Genomic DNA, 20619 nt, shown 5'->3' with positions numbered 1-20619 from the left:
CAGTAATAGGGAGTTTGGCACCGTCGACACTACGCCGAAGAAATTTGTAAACGTAGCTTTATTTTTATGGTTTGGCCTAGTATCCAAACTAATCCGTTACGAAAACGGAACTTTTCGAAAACTCTCTTCAAACCGGAGGAATTTGAAAACGACGGCTTTTCGTTTTCGTGGGGGCGGAAAACATTTCTCCGGCGTAGTGTGAACAACGGGGCCTAAAAGCAACGACGACGGCCGTGTAATTTGTCCGTCACCGTCAGAGCTTTCCCAAACTGATATCTAAGGGGCCGTCAAAATTCTGAAAACTGATTTTAAAAATTAGCCTGCCTGGTTTACGTTCTTTATAGAGTACGCAGAATTTGGTCATTTCACACTCCATTTTTGCAGAGGACGGCAAAGAAATGAAGTACTATATCGCACTTGTACAACCATTGTCCTACTCATAAAAAAAGCTCCCCATTTGTTTAAGGGGCACGAAGGGTGTGCGTACGAGATTGTAATGGTTTCTGAACATGCGAAGACTAGTATAAACTGCTATTTTAATGCTGGCTCATTTTCATTTGCGCTAAGAGGTCTCCATCAGTGGCGTCAACAAGCGCGCTACTGGCAAAGGAACGAGATTGTTGTCGAGTCTCTTTAAGTCAAGTGACTCACTGGCAGCAGTTAAGTAAGGGCATAGTGAACATAATTTGGAGTGAAATTTGTTCTTTACTGCTTTCAAATCCAGTCTCCCTGGACTTGACCGCGAACTTCACCCGGTGACGTCACTTGGTTCACGAGACCACCTCACCTTGGCTGAACGGGAAGCTATTTAACAAATTGCCTGCGGCTCGTGGTTCCACAGCCACTTTGACAATGTTATGACGCAATTTATCATCAATAAGAGGACAGTCGCATAAAAAACTGACGTCAATTTGTTTTTTACAATAACGACCCCAAAACGGTCAAATGCCAGGAATAAATGAGGGGAAAAGACGACGTAAACTTGCCGTAAACAAAGACAAGTGAATTTTATTCAAAATGACGCGAACATTGTCAATAGCTTTTCTCTCTTTTTGATTGGCTACTTAAAAAAGTCCACAAAGTCTCATTGGTTAAAAAGTTGACAGTTTGACAGCTGAAAGTTGAACTTGAAAGCTTGCATAAATTAAAATTTTATCCGTCTGTACTCTTATCGATGATAAAAATGAACCAGTCAGCGCGCGAGAAATTAGACAGTTATTGTAAAAAATCTTTTCGAATGACCTCAAACCTGTGTGACCTCTTCAAAAGTCCAAAGGGACCATATCTCTAATAAAGATGCTCGGTTTTGGCCTTCGATGCCCGAATTATATTGATAGGTACGAATGCAATCAAATATCCATGCAAAACTCGCCACTCAGAACAGATTCAGTTTGCTTCTCGGTGTACTGTGCTAATCCAAAAGGCCGACAAACTATGGTTTCATTTTTCAGTTTTGAACACAAGTCGTGACGCAAATGATGACGTTTTCAGCTCTTTAAACATTACGCTCCTGAAGTATTACGTTTATTGACGCACGAAAAAAAATTCAGTAAAATACTGTTATTATTTCACTTTAGCCACTCCCCGAGTCGCGCACTCTCTCGTGATCGTAGGTGGAGTCGCCGAATTTGGGCAATAGTTGCGAAACTGCAGTTGTTTTTTCATTTTGTTCGGCTTCTTTGTACTTTGTACAGAGAAATGCAAATGGTTACGAAAAAAATCATTTTTTTTTCTGTTTATTCGTTTTTTGCTATTGATTTATTTTTGCTTTGTTTTGTTTTCGAATTTTTTTCCCTTTCAGAGAGTTTTGCAGATAATTTGAATATCGATTTATTATCGATCGGCATCTGAATTGGATCGGAAGGTAAGTCACGTGCCACAATGTTATGCGCAGTACGTGTTGAATCTGACGTTGACCGAAGCTGTGTGGAAGTTGGTCTGGAGATAAACTTCCTTCGTAAGCTTAACCCGTTTCATTACCTTATACAATACAAAAGAGACGTTAGAGAAGGGAACACAAAAGGCCTTGTACATGGTGGACGCGAAATATTTTATGGCGGCGGAGAGAAACGGTTACAACGGGCAGATATTCGAGGCCCTGAAGAATAGGTTTCCCGAAATTCCGGAGCAAGTCATTTCTCAAACCCTGCAGGCTGAGGTAAGTCGATTTCTAATCTCACATTGGTAGCCTGTCTCAAGAATTTGTTGGTTATTTATATTACGGATTGAGCAAGTTCAGTTTTCCGTTCAGGGACTGTTGTTTTGCATCAACATGTTTTGATTCTTTTGGTAATTTCCGTGGGTAGTGCACTGGAGGTGTTGTCCTGTAAACATAGCGTGTTCTCGAGTAAGCCATCACTATGATTCTCTGGCGTGTGTTGAATTCTGCTTCGTCGCGATCAAGGCTTCTTTCAACTCGATTGTACTCTTTTTAACTCCATATTTTCCATGGAGACGATACTGATTGAACTGAATCGTGGCTGTAAACAAATGTGAAATCGCCACGATTGTTTGCATCAAAGAACTTCGTCGGTTCGATCGATGGCAAGGATTTCAATAGCCCTTAAGGGAATATTTTTGCGGAGCGATAATCCAAGCTGTATTTCTGTTCATAACTTTTACAAGTCGGAAAATATTAGCGTTATAGATGAAGACGATACGCTAAAATCAACGATCTCTGCATTAACTCCACGACACATGATGTATATATAGCCAGCTTGCAGATTAAGTTCTTCATATTTTGAGGACAAAATCGAAAGTAAAATTTAAGACTTTGATAGAAGATAACGACAGCTTTGCTCAGTTGAAATCTGCCCCTTCGCTGCAGTTGGCTCACAGATGAATAAAAGAGATCAGGGGAAATATTTTAATTTTAGAACGTTAATTATTATGATCAGTCACGACTATAAATTTCTCAGTGAATCATCGCTTGCGTATAGACCGGATGACTGAACACTTGGATCATGTGCACGTTGATATTAGCTGACCTGGTGTATGGCGTGATAATTTGTAGTTATTAAACAAGTCTTTTTTTTAAAAACGGAAGGTTAGATGGCATTTTTTGGGACTTCATTCTTAATGAAGATGTTTCTACATACATCGAAGACTGTTTATAATATATTTCTTGTCTTTTTGAAACCCTGTGACAAATCATGTAATCTTGGGCTATTGCAAATTTATAATATTAAGGTTGATTGAAAAGGTACTAATGTTATTCAAGCAAGTGATAGTACTGTCACTGTGCCAGGAACTTCCTACATTGCAAAGTTTTCTAACTGTAATGGCAGTTTTAAATGTAAACCATTAGCATTTTATCATTATTTTGATTAGGTACCACAAATGGTGCATTTCTGCTGTCCATTAACCTTCCCTTTTTTTTTCATTGAACAGTTGGCTAATTTATGGTTGTATGGCTAAATATAGAGTTGATAGTTTAGAAACTTAATAAGCCCCTACTGCTCAAGTTTCATGTGCTTTATACAATGTAAGATAATGGACTTTTTGTTTTACAAAGGGACTAAAAAGTACTTAAAATTCATGGCACAAGTAAATTGATTACGGCGTGTGCTTTTTATTTACACTAAGTTTTCGTTGATACTGAAAAGGAGAGAGGTGTGTGAAACAAAAAAATGTGGATGCCTTTGAAGAAAGTGACTCTGAAGGAGCCACGCTTGAAATGTAGTTGCAGTCACTGTAAGAGAAAAGAAAAGAAAAATGGAGATGTTAATTAGAAAAGGTCCATTACTGAATTATTATCAATTTTGCCTTCTTTGATCAAGTCTAGTCAGACTGGTTTACCTGTGATCACTATTATCAGTGCTATTGTTTCGATCGCTTCAGAAACATTTGATTGACCCTTACCAACTTTCCATTCAGTTATTGTAATTGGTGCATTTACAACACTAAAAATGCCGGAGAGAACCTGGATCATTAGCAAACACTCAGTGCATTTCTGGTGTCAGCAAGTCAGCAGTCTTTGGAGAGGAGTTTCTGTATGAATTAACGATGATTGCGTAGTATGATCATCAAGACTTGTATGACAATCAATTAGGATTATTACATGTACAATCGCTGAAGCAGGGCTGTAGCCAGGTGAAAATTCTTCCCAAAGCAAAAATAATATTATACGAACTTTTGCTTTAACAATCCTAGTGATAATAATAATTGTAACAACCACCAGCATCAGCCTTTAAACAGTGTTAACAGTTCCTTATAAATAATTTTGACTCTTCATATTTTTTCAGCATGGAAATACAGAACGTTGCTTGAGGATTCTCACAGCAGAGAGCGATAGATTTTTATATGGTGGTGGTGTTGACATGTTAGACAGTCCAATGCCAGTTCAACCATCTTCCCAAAACACACCTGTAGATGAACCTATATCAATCACAATTCCCACCACAAACACATCCCCATATCTACCACACAGAACTGCACCACCACCATTACAGCCATTGATACGACCAATGACAGTTGCACAGCCCAGTCCTGGAATGGAATATGTTTCTTCTGGCCCAGTAGAAAGGCCTCCACCTTCTGCAGGTGCATGTTATGATCAAAGTAAGTATCATATTTCTGACAGTGCTTATTTCTAATTTCCATAGTTCCCAGAGGTATCTTTTAGCATGATCTGGGAACAGTATGGCTGTGAAAACATGATATGCAAATGGTGACGTTACAAAACCATTAACTGAGTCAAAGCGAGCCAAGGGGAACAATTTATTATCACTCGGGTCTTTCTTTTCCCCAGAACATGATGTAGCAGGATTACCGCTAAAACCTCTCACTGTACACAAGGAGGGCAAAGTCTGACAAAACTAAATTGCATCATCTATGCTTTATGAATGTGCTTTGCTTGGCTTAAGGAGACAATCAATTCTTAAAGGGGCTATTTTGTTTTGACATCTTATTATAAGTCATTTTTTTATGCACAAAATTACTGTCAGTATAAAGGGAACCTCAAGATATTGTTTTGTGCTGTACAGTATCAAAATACCAATAAGGTTAACATAACTGACAGTATACAAGGATAGATGAGACTAAGGAGGGTTAAGACCGATTGTGTTTACTACTATACAGTGTATCAGTTTGTAGGACTTTATTTGGCATCACACATGTGGCTTTACATATATAGCAGCATATATATCTTGGCCCATTTCTTCTAAAGGTTATTTATGTCGTATTTGTTTTGGCCATTAAGTTTACTATGCTCTTCCCTTCACAGCATTACTTTGTCACCAACGGCAGAGGTTAGACGCGCTCAAAAAGGTATGATCTGTGTTGCACTTGGTCTAGGTTGTTGTGTTGTGTGATTGTGCATGTTGTTTAAATAAATCTGGCACATTATCAGGGCAAAAGACTTTCACCTGTCTGCACATCTGAGTTGAGTTTTTAGCTCAGAGGAGTAAAATTTACCTTGTGAAACATCTTCCTTTTCTCAGACTTTTAAGATCTGGAATTAGTAGCGTGCATAGAGTAAATTTATATTGAGAAGTAACCTGTAGTTGCTAATGGTTTGTTTCGCTGTCATACGCCATACCTACTTTAGCAGAAACAAGTTTGAAAAAAATATGGCTGCAGCAGTAATTCATTTGGAGGTGACTGACTATGTGATCTTTGTTGCCTTTCAAGGAAATGTACAATGAGCAACACAAATTGATTAGATTAAGAAATGAATTACTAGAAAAAGAGAAGGAACTGGTGGACTTTTTTCGTGTTGCTGCAAACCCCACTGTAAGTAAAAGTAACACGGTGATTTTTATCTACATATTGAACATGTAACAATTTTTCCCTTCTAAGTGTGTGGTTGCTACAGTTGGTGAGTGCCCATTTAAGGTTAAAATTATTTTGTTTGTGCTGAAACTCCCAGGTCATAATCCAGTATTCTCTGAGAATTTTTGTAATTTGTTCAACACTCTTAAGTTAGTGCAGAATGTATTTCATTTTGGAGAATATTGCAAATCAGGAAGTACCAATGAAATTGATTTACCAATGCAGTTCAATAGCTTTCATTTAAATGTTGAGACAAGGTTTTCACAAACAAACCTAAGGTTTGTCTGTAGTACAATATACAGTGCCACCATAGAACTGATAAATGTAAAGCGTTTCACTCTAGGATTAGAGGTTCATGTACATGACATTTTGTACATTTACATTTAATGTTTATACAAGTATTTGCATTTTTTTACGCTTTTATTAGTTATTTCATTCATGTATTTATTGACAGGGGTTTCATTAAGATTTTCAGCGGGAGGACAGGTGGTTTTCACAGGCGGGCAAAACTTTTTGAACTGAGCTTCTTTCTAAGAAAAATGTTCCTCTAGATGGTCAAACCAGGCAGTCAAAATCATCCTCACAGTGGTTCAATTTGCGTGGTGCTCAGCCCTTAATGAAATCCCTGATTGAATATACATGTACATATTGATAAGTTAATAAAGATGGTGAATTTTAAGCTTGGTAATGAAATGTGAAGGTGAGATTAATTCATCTTCTCATGTACATATTGTTATTTTGATCATTTTTCTGTAGTTAGAAATTTAGATTATTTATTACAATGCATGGAAAAGGATCATATTCTGTATGATTCCAATGTTTTTCTGTGTATCAAAGTCAACACCTTTTGCCATTAAATAATGAAATTGCTAGACATTGCTGCGGTTTGTTACATCTTGTGATTGCTGACAACTTCTCTCGACAAGAGAGAAGTAAAAATTAAAAAACTAGTAAAAAAGTAATTTCATTGTTTGATGATATTTTGTAACAATTTAGTCGACAGATGTTAAACATCTCAGAGATGAAAATCGTGTGCTAAGAGAAGAAATTGAGCAGATGACGCATGAAATTGATCAACTTAGCTATGGAAGAGATGGTAATAATTGTTACGATTGTTTTTAATTACTATTTTGTTTAGGGTTACCCTTGAAGTAAGAGTGAGTTGGTCACTGGTGTTAATTGGCCAAACAAAATACTCAACTCTGCCATTTTTTCATACAGATTGGGACAGAAAGTAGTAATGAAGAGCTTGTCTTGTTTGAGATCCACTTCTTCAAGTGGGTCATTTGTTTGGGTTTTTCCTCTTTATTGCAAACTGAAATCTCCCTTAAGGAGGAGTATAGATTCTTCTGTGTTTAAGTTCAGGTACATGTTGCTTGAACAGACTTTGAATTTCTGCACGCAAATTGTTCATTGAAGGCAGGGTTGTACGCACAATCTTGTAGTGGCATCAGTGATGGTAAAAGACCATTTTACAGTTTAGTGTAGCATTCCAAACAAATATTGTAGCTTGCTCTTGTCATACTAAAGTTAAAACGTGAATGTACATAATCTTCTTTTATTGTGTAAACACTAGACAGTGTTCACTTGAAAACACACCACTCTTAAATTTCACACAAACCTACAACCATTCATGACATAATTTCCTGCTTTTACAGTTGTTTGTGTAACAGTCAGTTTTTCTTTATGATAAAAAGAAAATTATATGATGGCTTGAAGATATGTGTTAAAAACAATTTATTATTTAAACACCAGTGAAATACCAGGATTTTTCCTTTTACTAAAAAATCATATCTTCGTTGCGCACAGTGAAGATATTATTTTTATCTTTCACACTGTGAAGATATCATTCCTTTTTGATAACATTTTTCTTTTGTCCCTTTAACTACATTTAAATTTGTTGATGTATGATCGAAACATCTTTGGATCTTCTTCGGTCATCTTTGGCAATCTTGGGCAATCTTCGGTAATCTTCGGAAAAATCAATGATCTGAAAATGTTCGGAAGCGTTCATCTGGCCTTTGAAACAATTTTGGAAAATCTTCGGAAATCTTTGGAAAGTCGTCCGAAATCTTCGGAAAATCGTCAAAAATGTCGTCATTAGTATGTTTGTATAATAAACAGAATACATGCATGCTTATGGATATGAATTTTATCTTCCCGTGTCCAACTCAATATCTCATGAGTGAGTGCAGTGAACTCGTGAGATATCGAGTTGAACACTCGAAGATAAAATTCATATCCATGTGCGGGCATGTAATATCCTCTATTTATTTTCTCATCCACTGTGGTCATTCCTAATGTATTGTTTGTATCACTCAAGAATAAAATTCATATCTTTGTGCCACTGTGTAACATCCTCTGTATGTTGTTCTTTAAGTTGTAATAGGTCATCCAAGTAATAACCCAGCAATACTTCAACCTCACCACCCTTCCCCAGGTAGGCCAACCCTGCAAGCTTAGCAACAAAATTTTTTTGAACATGCTTTGTTGCTTATTCCCTTTCTAGGGTACTATCATCAATAAGACTTTGAAAAGCCATATGATAAAAGACTTTTACGATAACTTTTACGATAACTGCAAAAATTCTTGCATGCTCATTGGTTAATTTTCATCGTCAGTAAGCGGAAAGGCACTATGAGGACCACTAGTTTGTCAGTGCTAACTGTAAAGTGTTTTTACTCGTGTTAGATAAAGTTATTCTTCTTCATTCTTCTTCAATGTTGAGCTTTTTGTGTTTCCATTGCAGTAAGAAGAGTTGAAAGCTATCCATCAAGTCGGCCCCACAGCAGTACAAATGGTGAATTTAAGATTAGTTAATACTGTACTACAGATACTCAAAATTCAGGTCGCAGCTAATAATTTTCAGACTTTGAAATGGGAGCACCTCAGGTGGTCATTGAGTGAAATTAGTTTGCCATTATTTTGACAGGTTCATATTATTTTTTGACATACTTTTATGTCTGTACAATGTACAGAGCCTTAGTGACAGTTTACGCCCTTCCAAACTGCATGAGCTGGGTCATGTGAATCTCTGGCGCAAACCATTTTGTCAGTGTTATTCCTCAGAATTGTCAGTGTTGACCAAGAGGTCACAAGTTTGAAAAATGTTTTGTTTTGTGTCATAGCCAAGGTTTCTTTTTTGCTGCATACAGTAATTAATCCCAGTGTACACTGTACATGTAATTCTAATACAAGTTAAGAGAGCATTTCAAGGAGAATCTATGTTAAGATCACCTTGGATTGCCTCTCAAAGTGATGCTTTATTCATAGGTCCTGCTTCTTCCTTGCAACGATTCTGTTCCATGTTTGGAGCCATGCCTGCACCTTCCCCACATGGTACTAACACTTTTCATTAATTACTGTTGTCGCCAAAGGCTGCGATCGATCTGTTTTGTGTCTGGCTCGAGAATAATTATAACAGTTGATTAAACAGACCTCTTTTAACAGCAAACTTTACAACCTTACACTTTTTTGTCAGTGAAATGAAGCCATGGTTACTAGAAGAAATATAAGAGAAGCATTTTTTTGGAAAACAACAAAGTGACTTCTTAAAAAGTTGATTTTGAGTTGGCTGTTTGTACCTTAGAATTGTGCACTGTTTTGCAAAGCATTATTTTGTAACAATACTGCATAATATTGTGCACTGCTACTCAAGAGATGCAGAAGTGTGTACAGTCATATTTGTTGCTTTAAACCCTGCCATGCTAAACTTCAAAATACCACTTTTTTTCTACTTATCATTGCACATCTCTTTTGATGTCACCTTGTAGTTTGAGAATTGTGTGGCAAATTAACATTATTAACTTTCCAACTTGTTGATATTCTTGTTACCTGGTTGCTGGGCAATGTCTTGATATTGTCGGGAGAAAATAAATACGGATTTATCACTTTCTGGCTTTGAAATAAAGCACTGTTATGTATTTATAGTGTAGTTGTACAGGGAGGATTCTGGTGGTGTGCGCATTTTTCTTAAGCTTCTGAAAATCTTACAATGTTCAGTTATATCTGAGTTATTAGATTATAATACTATACATGATTTCTTACATACATACATACATACATACTTTCTTGACTTTCCCCTAAGAAGCTTTTCAAAGACAATAACTGAAATTTAAATAAGTACAACGATAAAAATAAGATGGCAACAATAAAAATCTACTTTAGAACCCTAAGAAATTATTTACACTAAGAATCTATAAAATCCTTTACCAGTTTACTTTTAAGTCGTAAACTGTAAGTAAGTCGTCAAGTGATAACTTGGTACTTTTGCGACCATAAGGGTAATATCTATTAATTACATTACATGGTTGTTTGGAATGCTACATGCACAAAGTCATTTCTATTCACTATGGAATTAGTTTTTTCATGGTTAGAAATGTGAAAAGTAATTATAAAGGAAGTAGGTTTTCAAAATTGAAAGCTACCTTTCAGTTCGTGTTGATTTTGGGTGTGAAAAGACTTAGCAGCTCACAAAATGAAATGTCTTTTATTTGTTTTTATTGAAGCAGGGGAAGAGAGTCCTTCCAGTTTAAGTCCCCCACCCGATGGCGGAAGCAATGAATGGGTGTTTCTTCCTCCAAATTATCACAATTCAGGTAATAAGCAGATTAAAATGAACAGGGCACATTACTTGCAGGAAATTTCGGACCATTTTAATTTCGGACAAAAAAGTGTACTGTAGCCCAAGACATGAATTTAATTGTACTTGCAAACAAGCAGGGGAGGGGGTGGGGGATAGAAATCATGAGGTTGGTTTCATCAACTGTGATAAACTGAAGGTAGAGCTCTCTCACAAGTATCAAAAGGAGTAATTTTCAGCTTACAGATTAGTTCTCTCAGTGACGATCACATTATCAAGTTAACGTCAAATTATCAAATTAATTAATAATTGAACTGGCACTTATTGGAATAACAGGTATTAGTATAAATCTACTAGCGTTCTATCACGAATGCCGTTCTCTGATTGGCTATGCCACTCACCATCTATTCTGTGATAGATAGTGGGTGGCATAGCATTATACCCATGTTTACAAACTGGCGGCCCCTTCTTGGCGTTTTCGAAGTGTCTGTGAAAAGGATTTAGATTAAGTTTTGAACGACTAGTAGATTTATACTAAAACATTAGATTTTTCGCTCACGATTTCTATGCGTGATAGTTGACTTGGGCTGCGCCCTCGTCAACTATCACGCGATAGAAATCTCGAGCTCATAATCTAATTGTTTAATGGAAGTAGGGGCGTCTCCTTTGAGGAAAAAGATATTTAATTGTACATGTAGCATTCTGATGGATGTTTTATAATTCTTTTTTCAGAAGAAACAACCTGGACTTGTTCAGTTTGTACATTTGCAAATCACGAGGCTTTGGAAGTTTGCGAAATGTGTGACATGCCAAGGAACCGGGCCTTGGAGGCTCGAGCGTGACTCAAGCGTGACTCGAGGGCGATTTTGAGCGTGACTCGAGCGTGACTGTTCGAACAGGAAACTTTGGCAGGATCAGAGTTTGACGCAGCTCTATCATAAGTTATAAATTACGAGGACACAATACAAGCACAGTCTTGGAAAAATCCAAAAGGCATAAACGTTCTAGTTGTTATTGTTACAAACGATAACGTTTTTCCTACTTGTATGGCAGTTTTACTGTAAACGTGGCAGCAAAACTAAGAAAATATCGAAATTAAGTGATTTATTTTTCTCTTGGGAAAGCATAGTCCCAGGAAAGCTCAATGACATGTTGGTTTATCACCTTAAAGGATGACAGAGTATTGTTAAAAGTAAAACCATTGATGTTTGAGGTGACTGTGAATGTTGTAGCGGTGTCATTTATTGACTGTACTGACATTGAGGGAGGTGTGTTAGGCTGAAGGTTTTTGCGTTTGACGCTGGATCGAGATGTCTTGGTTCAATCGTTGGACCTGTGTCATGTATTCGCCTAGTTTCCCTCCCCTCCCTGGCTGGTCCGAATGGAAACTTTGAGTTCTGTTTCACGAGACCTTTGACACACCGCTTACTCAAAACTCACCCTTTCCGTGGAGGCCAGCAACCAAAGGATACGCTGCAAGATTTATCTACTTACTCCTAATCTTTTTTTTTTTTGGTATGCCTTAGCCTGCAAAGCAAGCGTTCTCGTACGAGGATTTTTTTTCCACCCCTGCTTTAGGCTCGATTACCAGCCGCTGTCCAGACACGAGAGAGCGGCTGAAATCGAGCCCACCCCTGCTCGCGCTCCGATTTGTGCGGCCAGAATGCGGAAAAGGCTTTTCATAGGGAAACGCTTGCTACGTAGGCTTGGTACGCTTCGGGGGCATATCTGGCGAGTTTTGTCGAACCACGGCGAGGCCAAACGATCCTGATGTGCCGCGATACCAAGTCACTGACCTGATATGGCCACGATATCATGGTCACTTCGCCGAAATACCTAACGGTACCTTTTTGGTACGGATCAGTGGCATATCAGGCGAGTTTGGTCTCATCATGGGCATTTTGTCTCGACTACGTCTCGTTAAATACAAGCCAGGGCTCGACCATACTCGTATTCCGCCGAAGCGCACCAGAAAGGTTCGTACCAACAAAGGAACTCTTAGGAATTTATAACCTGCGATCATACCCTCCCTCCCTTTTATTCCAGAAATTTGGAAACTCTGCCTCTATTTTGGTCCAAAAAAGGTTTCAGGACTGTTGGCATACGACGCGCAGTTCACAAGCGTCTGCCAGTTTGGTTTTATTTTAGCTGTAGCTGGGTCTTACGTGCTGATAGGGAATAGTTCAAGTGATGCTTGACGGGAAGTAGCTTGACTGATTTCATTTTGCATTTGAAACAATATTTAAGAAATAGAAAACGTGTACCGTGTTTCTATCGATTTATAGTATAGATCTACTGGCGTTCTTTGATTGGCGACGCTGCTCACTATCTATGATAGACAGTGAGTCTATAAGCGTTCAATTAGATTATTCGCTCTCGATTGTCGAGAGCTGCGCCCTCGTCAACTATCACGCGATGGAAATATCGAGCTCATAATCTAATTGTTTAATAGATTTGGAAGAACGAAAAATGTTGTGGGAGTGCAAGCCGACAGGCGACTGTTTCCACAGCTTTTTCGAGTTGTTTCAAACTTCCACGAGTGTTTCTATAACTCGATAGAAACAAGGAGAACACGTTTCCTATTTCTTTTAGAAAATTCCGTAACGAAAGAAAGAAAACAACTTGTTTACTTTGATCATCAAAATGTAAATTCCCTTTGCTCGCACCAGCATTACGTCAACCGGTATTCCTCGCTGAGCCTCGACATCCATTGATTTTGAGGGGAATTGTTCCATAAACCCGTACACGAGGGAGAATACGCTTGATATGATTATTCTGATGAAATAATTAGGTGTTTTATAGAAAACAATGGCCTCCACCAAGTCAATGACCATAGAGGGTTGGAATTGATTTTTTCCTTGCCACGGTTCTGGGTTCCAAAACACAAAATAAGCCGAAATTGAGAATAGGTTCTTGTACTGTATACGTATTGAAAAAATTTAATTTCAACTTCGGGTGCAAGATTACCTTTTCTCTCGGACATGGGTTGAGCGCTGAGCACTCTCTTCGATGTGTTCCCGTCATACCATCCTTCCAGGTTTTAAATTTTCGCGATAACTTCGCGCGTTTGGCTGGAAACATGCGAAACACGCGATACAAACATGAGAAGCCTGAGGCAGCCATGTTGAGCTCGATTTCCTGACTTAGCCTGCGAGCAGGCTCTTCGCATGGCATGAAAGAAGGAGAGGAAAGGGAAAATGTGGACCTACCGATTCAAAATTCAAACTGGTGTGGGCAAGTTCTTCTTCCCCTTTCCTCTTCTTCTTTTTTGCCACGCGAAGAGCCTGCTCGCAGGCAATCCGGGCTCGGAGAAACTGGCTCGAGCAGGAATGGCCGAATGGAACGGAATTTTCCGGATATTCCGATATTCCGGAATTTTAGGCCATCAAATGAAATTTTGGAAAATGTCCGTTCCATTCGCTTCCCCACCCGGAATTTCCGGAATACGGTCAAATGGAAAGCGCCCCAGGATACCTTGCGCGCGTGACGTTCAACACTTGGTTCTCTCTTCGTACCCTTTTCCTACTGCACTGTACGGTGACGAGCGGGGTGATGGTAAGTACGCTTTTCTTTTGCATTGAGTGGAAGAATAGGTGCTTTCCCGGTAGTTCGGGCAATAATCCAATCCACGGTACTTCGTCTTTGGAAAGGTTGCTGGAGAGAACTTCAGTTCTCTTTAACTACTACATTGCTTATGCATAATGAGTTGGCGGTGCCACGGCATGCAGACGCGGCCAGAGTTTCACTGCAGCTGTGAACAACTTTAACTTGGAGCCTGCTGTGTGCCGAATGGAGTTTTGAATTCTTCCGTTATTACCTTTTATTCTTTCATTCCTTTAAGCAAAATGCTAGTAAACTTTGATGGGTGATCATGAATTAGTATATGACTCAGCGGATTTTTTATCCTTCGAGTTATTGCACGACACATGGATCGAGCTCAAGAAGTAACATTCTGAAAGTTATAAGCCGACCTCTCCAAGTCCCACCCACAAGTCTTCTACGTGTCCTCTAAGATGTAGATTACTGAAAATGACAGTGATAATATGCAAACTGGGTTTGGCTACACAGAACGGAGGGGGATATGGGGATTTGCGGTGTTGCGGTGCCGATGTTTTTTCGATGCGGTGAATAAAATCTCAACTTGCGGTGTTGCGGTGATCTCAAACCCTACGGTGTGCGATGTTTGTGTTTTTCACGCTGCGGTGTGCGGTGAAATGAAATTGTTTGCAGTGCTGGGGTATTTTACCTTTCTTAAACATAAATTTGACCTGAATTTAGCATGTAAACTTCGTTAATCCATGCTAATTTATGACAAACACGTGCCATTGAGGTTAATAATTTGTAACAAAATACAGACCATCACTTTCTAGTCAATCTTCAATATGCTTTGGCTGCCAATCCAAAGCTGTTTTCATTTATACGTAACTTGACAAGTAACTCGACCTCTGCCACCTGGGGCTCAGTGTTCGGTAGACAGGTGTAGGAGCGAGGACAGAAACAATCCTAGAAATCCTGGAAATGCCAAGGCTAAATATAATGTATATTGACTGCGCAGCTTTTCTCTACATAAAAGGAAAAGGTGGCGAAAACTACTGGCCACAAAATATATTCAGATGTTGTGTCGCAGGGAAGAAAGAAGGCTTTCTAAGCTGAGGACGCTTTGTAAATTACACATGTTTACCATTCTTTTCCTTTTGCTATTCGACCTATTGGGCTTCGTCTAGAGGTCATTCTGATACCGTTCTATACCCGCTCCAAGGTCGTGTGACTTTCTTGACCTTCTGTTTTTTCAAACGATTATATGTATTGAACGCAAATGCAGCTAGCACTGGAAAGCAATACTTTCAGTCAACATAGGGCTTCAGTCAGTGGGTTTATACCCCAAGAAAAGTGAGCGAAGTAAGAGAAGAGAGGGATCTAGGGTAAAGGCCATCTCTCGAGGCTCCTTTCTTTTTTCTTTGTCCGCTTCCTAGCTTTGCACAAGGTTTCTTTACAAGAGCAAGAAAACTAATTTACAGGCATCAGCAGTATTGACATAAGCGCAATGAAAAGCGTTGTGGTGTGTTTATTTTGTGGAAAATTGTTGAGGTATAAAATTATAATTTTAGATGAGTGAATCATGGCACTAAAAATATGTGTTGTGGTGATGGTGTTTCATTAACTTTTCTTGCAGTGATGCGGTGTTCATTAATTTTTTGCGGTGTCGCAGTGTTCAGAACCCCCATGTCCCCCTCAGAACGCAAGATGGGATATTGCATTCCAGGGGGTGTGGTGGGGGGGGGGGGTACTCCGGACTAATTGGGTACAGGTGTGCAGCCTGCTTTCCAAAACCCTTGCCTGTTTAAGGACGTTTGCACTAATTGTTTCTGTGCATCCTTACTGCGCACGTAAATTCACACACTGAGTCATGCATCGAGCGCGCGCTAAGTAATAAAATGGACAATGATAGTGCAGATGGCCAGTGCTATAGCTTTGTCTGGATTTAATGATCTTGGATGTTCGGTGACTCCTATTTTTCTTTTGACAGATCATTTTCTCCACCGATTTTATACGAAGAGAGAAGAAAATCTATCAATTAGAAGTTTGATTTTTTGGAAAAATATGCATCATTGAATTCCATTCTTTCTAGCTCTTTATTTATTTGGGTGGCAGTTTCAAATGCCTCTTTTAGGGTTAAGTTTGGTGAAAACGTTGGCAACATTAATTTTGGACTTATTAACGCAGTGGGTTCACTTAACATTGATTTATCTTTGATATTTTAGGCTAACAACCTTGGAGACCATGCTGATTAAAGCACCCAAATTTGTCAGAACCAGACTAGTTTTCCAGATGCTTTATCTCTGAAATGAAGACTGTGACCCCCAATTTTTTTTTCAATTCTGAAACCAGTAATTCATTGTCTGTCTGCAAAAATGGTTTGAAGAAAATCTGTTGAGTAGAACATTTTCTCGTGAACATCCTTGAGACCAACATCTGCAATTTTCCCTACCCTATTTATGACCTGACCAAAAATTTGATATGCAATTTAAGTTTCTCATCATTTTTGAACATAAAATGAAAGCCTTCCGTTTAAATCAATTTTTAATGTCATAAATTTTACTTGTAAATACTGTAGTTTTTCAATAAGTGTTTATTGATAATCTTTGAGTATTTTTAATTATCTTTATCATTATTATTTTCTTTGAAAAGCCCCCATGGGGAGTTGACAATAAAATTTGTATTTGTATTTGTATTTAGGCCTCTGTATTTAACTTTCAAAGAATCTTTACAGTGTTCTATTTCAGTTTTTTAGAGCACTATTTCTGCTGGTCTCTTGAGTCCAGTCCACCAGCACAGGCACTCTTCCTGAAGAGCAGCTGATAAATCAAGCCTATTCCGTTTTATATCTCCCAGTTAGTACACGTGCTGTGATTGGTCGATTTAGCGGGCGGTACTCTTCTGTACGGCCCGCTGAAATATAAAAGTTGGTTTTGTTGCCAAACTGTTTTGTATTTGTCGCCAAGTGTTCTTAACTTTTATAAGCAAGTGAAAGTTTAAAACTTTCCTATACTCTAAATTGTGTAATAAAGCCTGCTAATGACTTAAAAGCAATTTTAAACTGACTTGTTTTGCTTTCGAAGTGTGTCAGAAATTTGAAGCCTTTCTGAGTCTGCGTGAATAGAAATTGTTTCCGAACCCATCAGGGACACAGTAGAGATATAATAAACATTTTACTAACCTCGTCTTCTCGGTTCGTACTGTAAGTTACGGATCCTTGTTTTTTCCCCTTCGATTTGTGACCCACGTGCTTTGCGCTTGGGCCATAAATCGAAGGGGAAAAAACTCAGTCTGTAACTTACAGTACAGACCTCGAACTCGGTTAGTAAGAGGTATGTAGTTGTCAAATAAAGCTCAGGCCATGCCCAGATTGGTCTACTTTTGTGTTGTAATTCAAATTTTCCAACGAGCATCCCCGACCTTTTCTTATGGGAGTTCCCCTGGTGGGGGGTGGGGGGGGGGGGGGAGGGGGAATGATGTTCTTTACCTTAAATTCTCTACTGACCAAAAACTTATTTATGGATTATTTGCTCTATTTTGTAAATCATTTTTAGGCAGCAGCTGCAGTGAAACTTAACAATGGAGCATTAATGCCCTCTATTGCATTAGGGTGAGTAGTTACATGTAATTTAACTTAGGCCAGGCTAAAGTTGTTCCTTTAACTACAAGAATGCAATGTCTGAGTTATAATTACTGTCTGGAATGTTTAGCTTATTTTGAGAGCTGAAGAGAGGGTGGTAATATTGGAGACTGACAGGGTGGTTGTTAGGGATACATGTAGGCATGCACACTTATTATTTTTTTTTTGACATTAGCACCCAAATGTGTAAAACATACAATGAATCTAGATCTTTGTTTGAAGGATTGCCGTCCTACCTTTGAAACAACAGTTGAGGCAGCAGTTTTGTTGTGAGGGTAATATTGAATGGACAATCTCAATGTACAAGCATTCTGATGGCAATGTAATTGACAAAGGAATAGCTAAGCTTAGGTGATAGGGAGGAGCACATATTGGTATAGTAGGTACTAATTTGAGTAGAGGTACTTATTTACAAAACCATGCTCAAAGGGGAGTGCATTCAGGGTGGAGGTCATAATTATTATAATAAGGGCACTAAAATTAAATCATTCGGACAGTTGAAACGGGTCCTTTTTTAAATGCCTTGCAGCTCTGATGTATAATCATTTTTGAATGAAGTTGTTTTAATTAAAAGATTCTTTGTTTGCAGATATTACTTCTTTCCATCATGTATAAAAATGTTAGTTTGTTTTTCTTTTCTGACATAGGACATGGAAATCCAAAAAGGGTGAAGTTGGCAGAGCCGTCAGGCTTGCTTTACAGTACGGATACAGACACATTGACTGTGCGCATATCTACCTAAATGAGGATGAAATTGGCGAAACATTTACAGAAGTTTTTAAAGAAGGAAAAGTGAAGCGGGAAGATGTTTTTGTCACATCAAAACTCTGGTGATTATTGAACATTCCACCTCAAAAGCACATAATTTATATACCAGTAATAATAACATAAATTTATCAAATAATCTTCTTAATCTAGACTGTTAATAAATTATGCCTTTTGAGAACTATCTTCACGTTGATAAGTGAGTAAAGAATTTTTTTTTCATATCTTCATGTTGTAAAAAAATTCCTAGAAATGGAACCTTATTGTTCTAGCCATGGTGTATAGCCCACCAGCCAACCAGTGGAAAAATTTGGCCATAGTGTGACATATACACTGTATAAGGAATAACGATTAGGCATGTACATATTGAAGAGATCAATAATTATTGCCAGCAAAGAAACATGCACAGTTACATGTAATCATTTATTTATGCTGGCTAGGTTCTACAGTATTCCACTCAAGGTACATGTAGTTCGGATAAAATGTGTGTAATTTCTCTCTGCCTGTCAGATTTTTTTTTTTAAATCTTCCATTTCCTGGTAGACTGTGGAACTTCAATACAGGCTGTAATTTTTATAGGGTCTGCAAGAGTGATCTAGGAAGAGATACAAAAAAGAAGGGATCAGAGTGAGCTGCTGGACTTCAAACAGAATTGTTACCATACTTTTCTGTCTTTGTCAAATAGTCATGCTTTTTTTTCCAGGCAGATTCAATAACCCAACCCTTAAAGTGCCTATGAAATGAAATTTTTGCCCCTTTTTATTCCAGAAAATTGAAGTCTATGTTGCACTGATTCATAAATGTCCAATTGAAGCCCTTTTCTGATGTGAAAAACATTTTTTTTTTGTCTTTCCAAATTTTCTAAAAATGCAAGTGTCATTTTCCAAGGCCTGGAACTAGTGACGTCATATGGTGTGTAATGATACTGACAGCTTTCCATTAATACCTGTATCTGATTCCCTTGTTTTTTTGTGTGTGTGTCAAATTAGGTGTAACAGCCATGATCCTGAAGATGTCTTACCAGCTTGCCAAACAACATTAAAAAATCTTCAGTTGAGCTATCTGGATTTATATCTGGTAAGTCTTATTTTGAGGGAGGTGCAGTGGCCACATTGTTAGTGAACTAGACTCCAGATTGAGCAGGACTGGTTTGAGCCTGTCCATCCTGGACAGGCTGTGTTCTCGGGAAAGACACTTTATTCCCACAGTGCCTCTCTCCGCCAACGTGTATAAATGGGTACTGCGAACTGTCAGCATTCCATCCGAGAGGAGTAGAATTACTTTTGGTTGCTGTAATGCTACAGAAACCAGAGATAAGCACAGGCCTGATCAGCCACTGGCCTCAAATTAAATGCGCCTTTACTTTGAACCCGTCACATAAGTTACCTCTTTTCCTTGCTTTAAGTGTGATCGTTTTTCGTACTTTTTCTATTTCTTTGTCACTGTCTTAGTTTGCCTTCTGTTGAGGCCTCAAGAAACATACTAGATTTTTTATGCACTCAACAATGAAAATATTTTAATGTTATTTCATAATAATTATAATCATCATTATCTAGTCCTCTTTGTCCCTTTGGGGGCATCAGGCATCCACAGTTGCCTTCCACCTCTGTTGGTCTTGAGCCACTCTTTTGGCCTTGCACCAACTCAAGTTGGCATCCGTCAGGTCTTTCAAGATGCTTCTGTGCCACATGATTCTCGGTGTGCCATGTTTCCATGTGCCTTGTGGGTTCCAGCCCATCGCGTTGCGAGCTATGTTCTTCTCACCCTGCCTTAGTGCATGCCCTATCCACTTCTAGTGCCTTCTTTTAATGGTGGTGTTGATAGGCTCTTGACCAGTTCTTGACCACAAATCTCTGTTGGTGATCACCTCAGTCCAGTACACCCACAAAATCAATATTAATAAATTAGTCATATTTTGTGCTTCAGTCACAAGAAATTTAATTTAGTACTCTGTGCAAGACGGTTTAAATTAAACAAGGTATTGAAAGTTATGCCAATTCACATGCAATATGTATTTTTTTTCCCTAACAGATCCATATTCCAACTTCTTTTAAAAAAGATGCCCTTTTCCCACGTTCCATAGCAGAGGGTACTCTTGGTTATTCACCTGACCGTATTGCCAAGACTTGGCAGGTAAGAGTGAACTCTATGTTTAACAGCACTTAATGGATACCAGATGATGCTTGTAGGTACAAATATTTGTTTTTGTAGTTTATTGTACTATACAATTGCTCCTGTAGGGCAAGTAACTTTTCATGCCCACTTGTCCAATAGACAGTAGCCCAGAAAAGTCGTTTGCCAATCTAATCATGAAAAAAGAGAC

At 38.4% G+C, this 20619-nt stretch overlaps 2 protein-coding genes across 5 annotated transcripts in view; both read left to right on the top strand.

Moving 5' to 3' along the window:
• The first annotated feature begins 50 nt into the window (after positions 1–50).
• On the top strand, positions 51–11987 carry LOC145481023 (TGF-beta-activated kinase 1 and MAP3K7-binding protein 2-like). 4 transcript variants are annotated; one of them, XM_081459397.1, is made up of 10 exons: positions 51–2158; positions 4245–4560; positions 5225–5268; positions 5632–5733; positions 6769–6868; positions 8153–8212; positions 8522–8572; positions 9046–9111; positions 10281–10370; positions 11087–11987. In XM_081459397.1, the coding sequence occupies exons 1-10, from the start codon at positions 2033–2035 to the stop codon at positions 11194–11196; spliced, it is 1065 nt and encodes a 354-aa protein (XP_081315523.1). In that variant the 5' UTR covers positions 51–2032; the 3' UTR covers positions 11197–11987. The 4 variants fall into 4 exon arrangements, with proteins under 4 accessions (XP_081315523.1, XP_081315524.1, XP_081315526.1 ...); XM_081459398.1 differs by lacking the exon at positions 8153–8212; XM_081459400.1 differs by lacking the exon at positions 9046–9111.
• Positions 11988–13649: 1662 nt separating this feature from the next.
• LOC145481014 (aldo-keto reductase family 1 member B1-like) overlaps positions 13650–20619 on the top strand; it is a 12738-nt gene continuing 5768 nt past the window's right edge. Inside the window, exons 1-5 of the mRNA XM_081459380.1 lie at positions 13650–13909; positions 17446–17501; positions 18179–18361; positions 19286–19373; positions 20328–20429. Of these exons, the coding sequence (XP_081315506.1) occupies positions 13808–13909; positions 17446–17501; positions 18179–18361; positions 19286–19373; positions 20328–20429 (531 nt within the window). The 5' untranslated portion in view covers positions 13650–13807. The remainder of the gene's footprint in view (positions 13910–17445; positions 17502–18178; positions 18362–19285; positions 19374–20327; positions 20430–20619) is intronic.

The sequence above is a fragment of the Orbicella franksi genome, chromosome 3 (genome assembly GCF_964199315.1).
Source record: "Orbicella franksi chromosome 3, jaOrbFran1.1, whole genome shotgun sequence".
NCBI classification, from domain to species: domain Eukaryota; kingdom Metazoa; phylum Cnidaria; class Anthozoa; order Scleractinia; family Merulinidae; genus Orbicella; species Orbicella franksi.
The sequence above is the reverse complement of the archived record's forward strand: the minus strand, read 5'-3'. Positions and strand labels throughout refer to the sequence as shown.

Excerpts from the sequence above, each read along its gene's own strand:
- LOC145481023 (XM_081459397.1), top strand. The coding sequence starts at position 2,033 with ATGGTGGACGCGAAATATTTTATGGCGGCGGAGAGAAACGGTTACAAC. Across the intron at positions 8,213-8,521 it reads ACCTCACCACCCTTCCCCAG|TAAGAAGAGTTGAAAGCTAT; the intron begins GTAGGCCAACCC and ends TTTCCATTGCAG. Across the intron at positions 9,112-10,280 it reads GCCTGCACCTTCCCCACATG|CAGGGGAAGAGAGTCCTTCC; the intron begins GTACTAACACTT and ends TTTTTATTGAAG.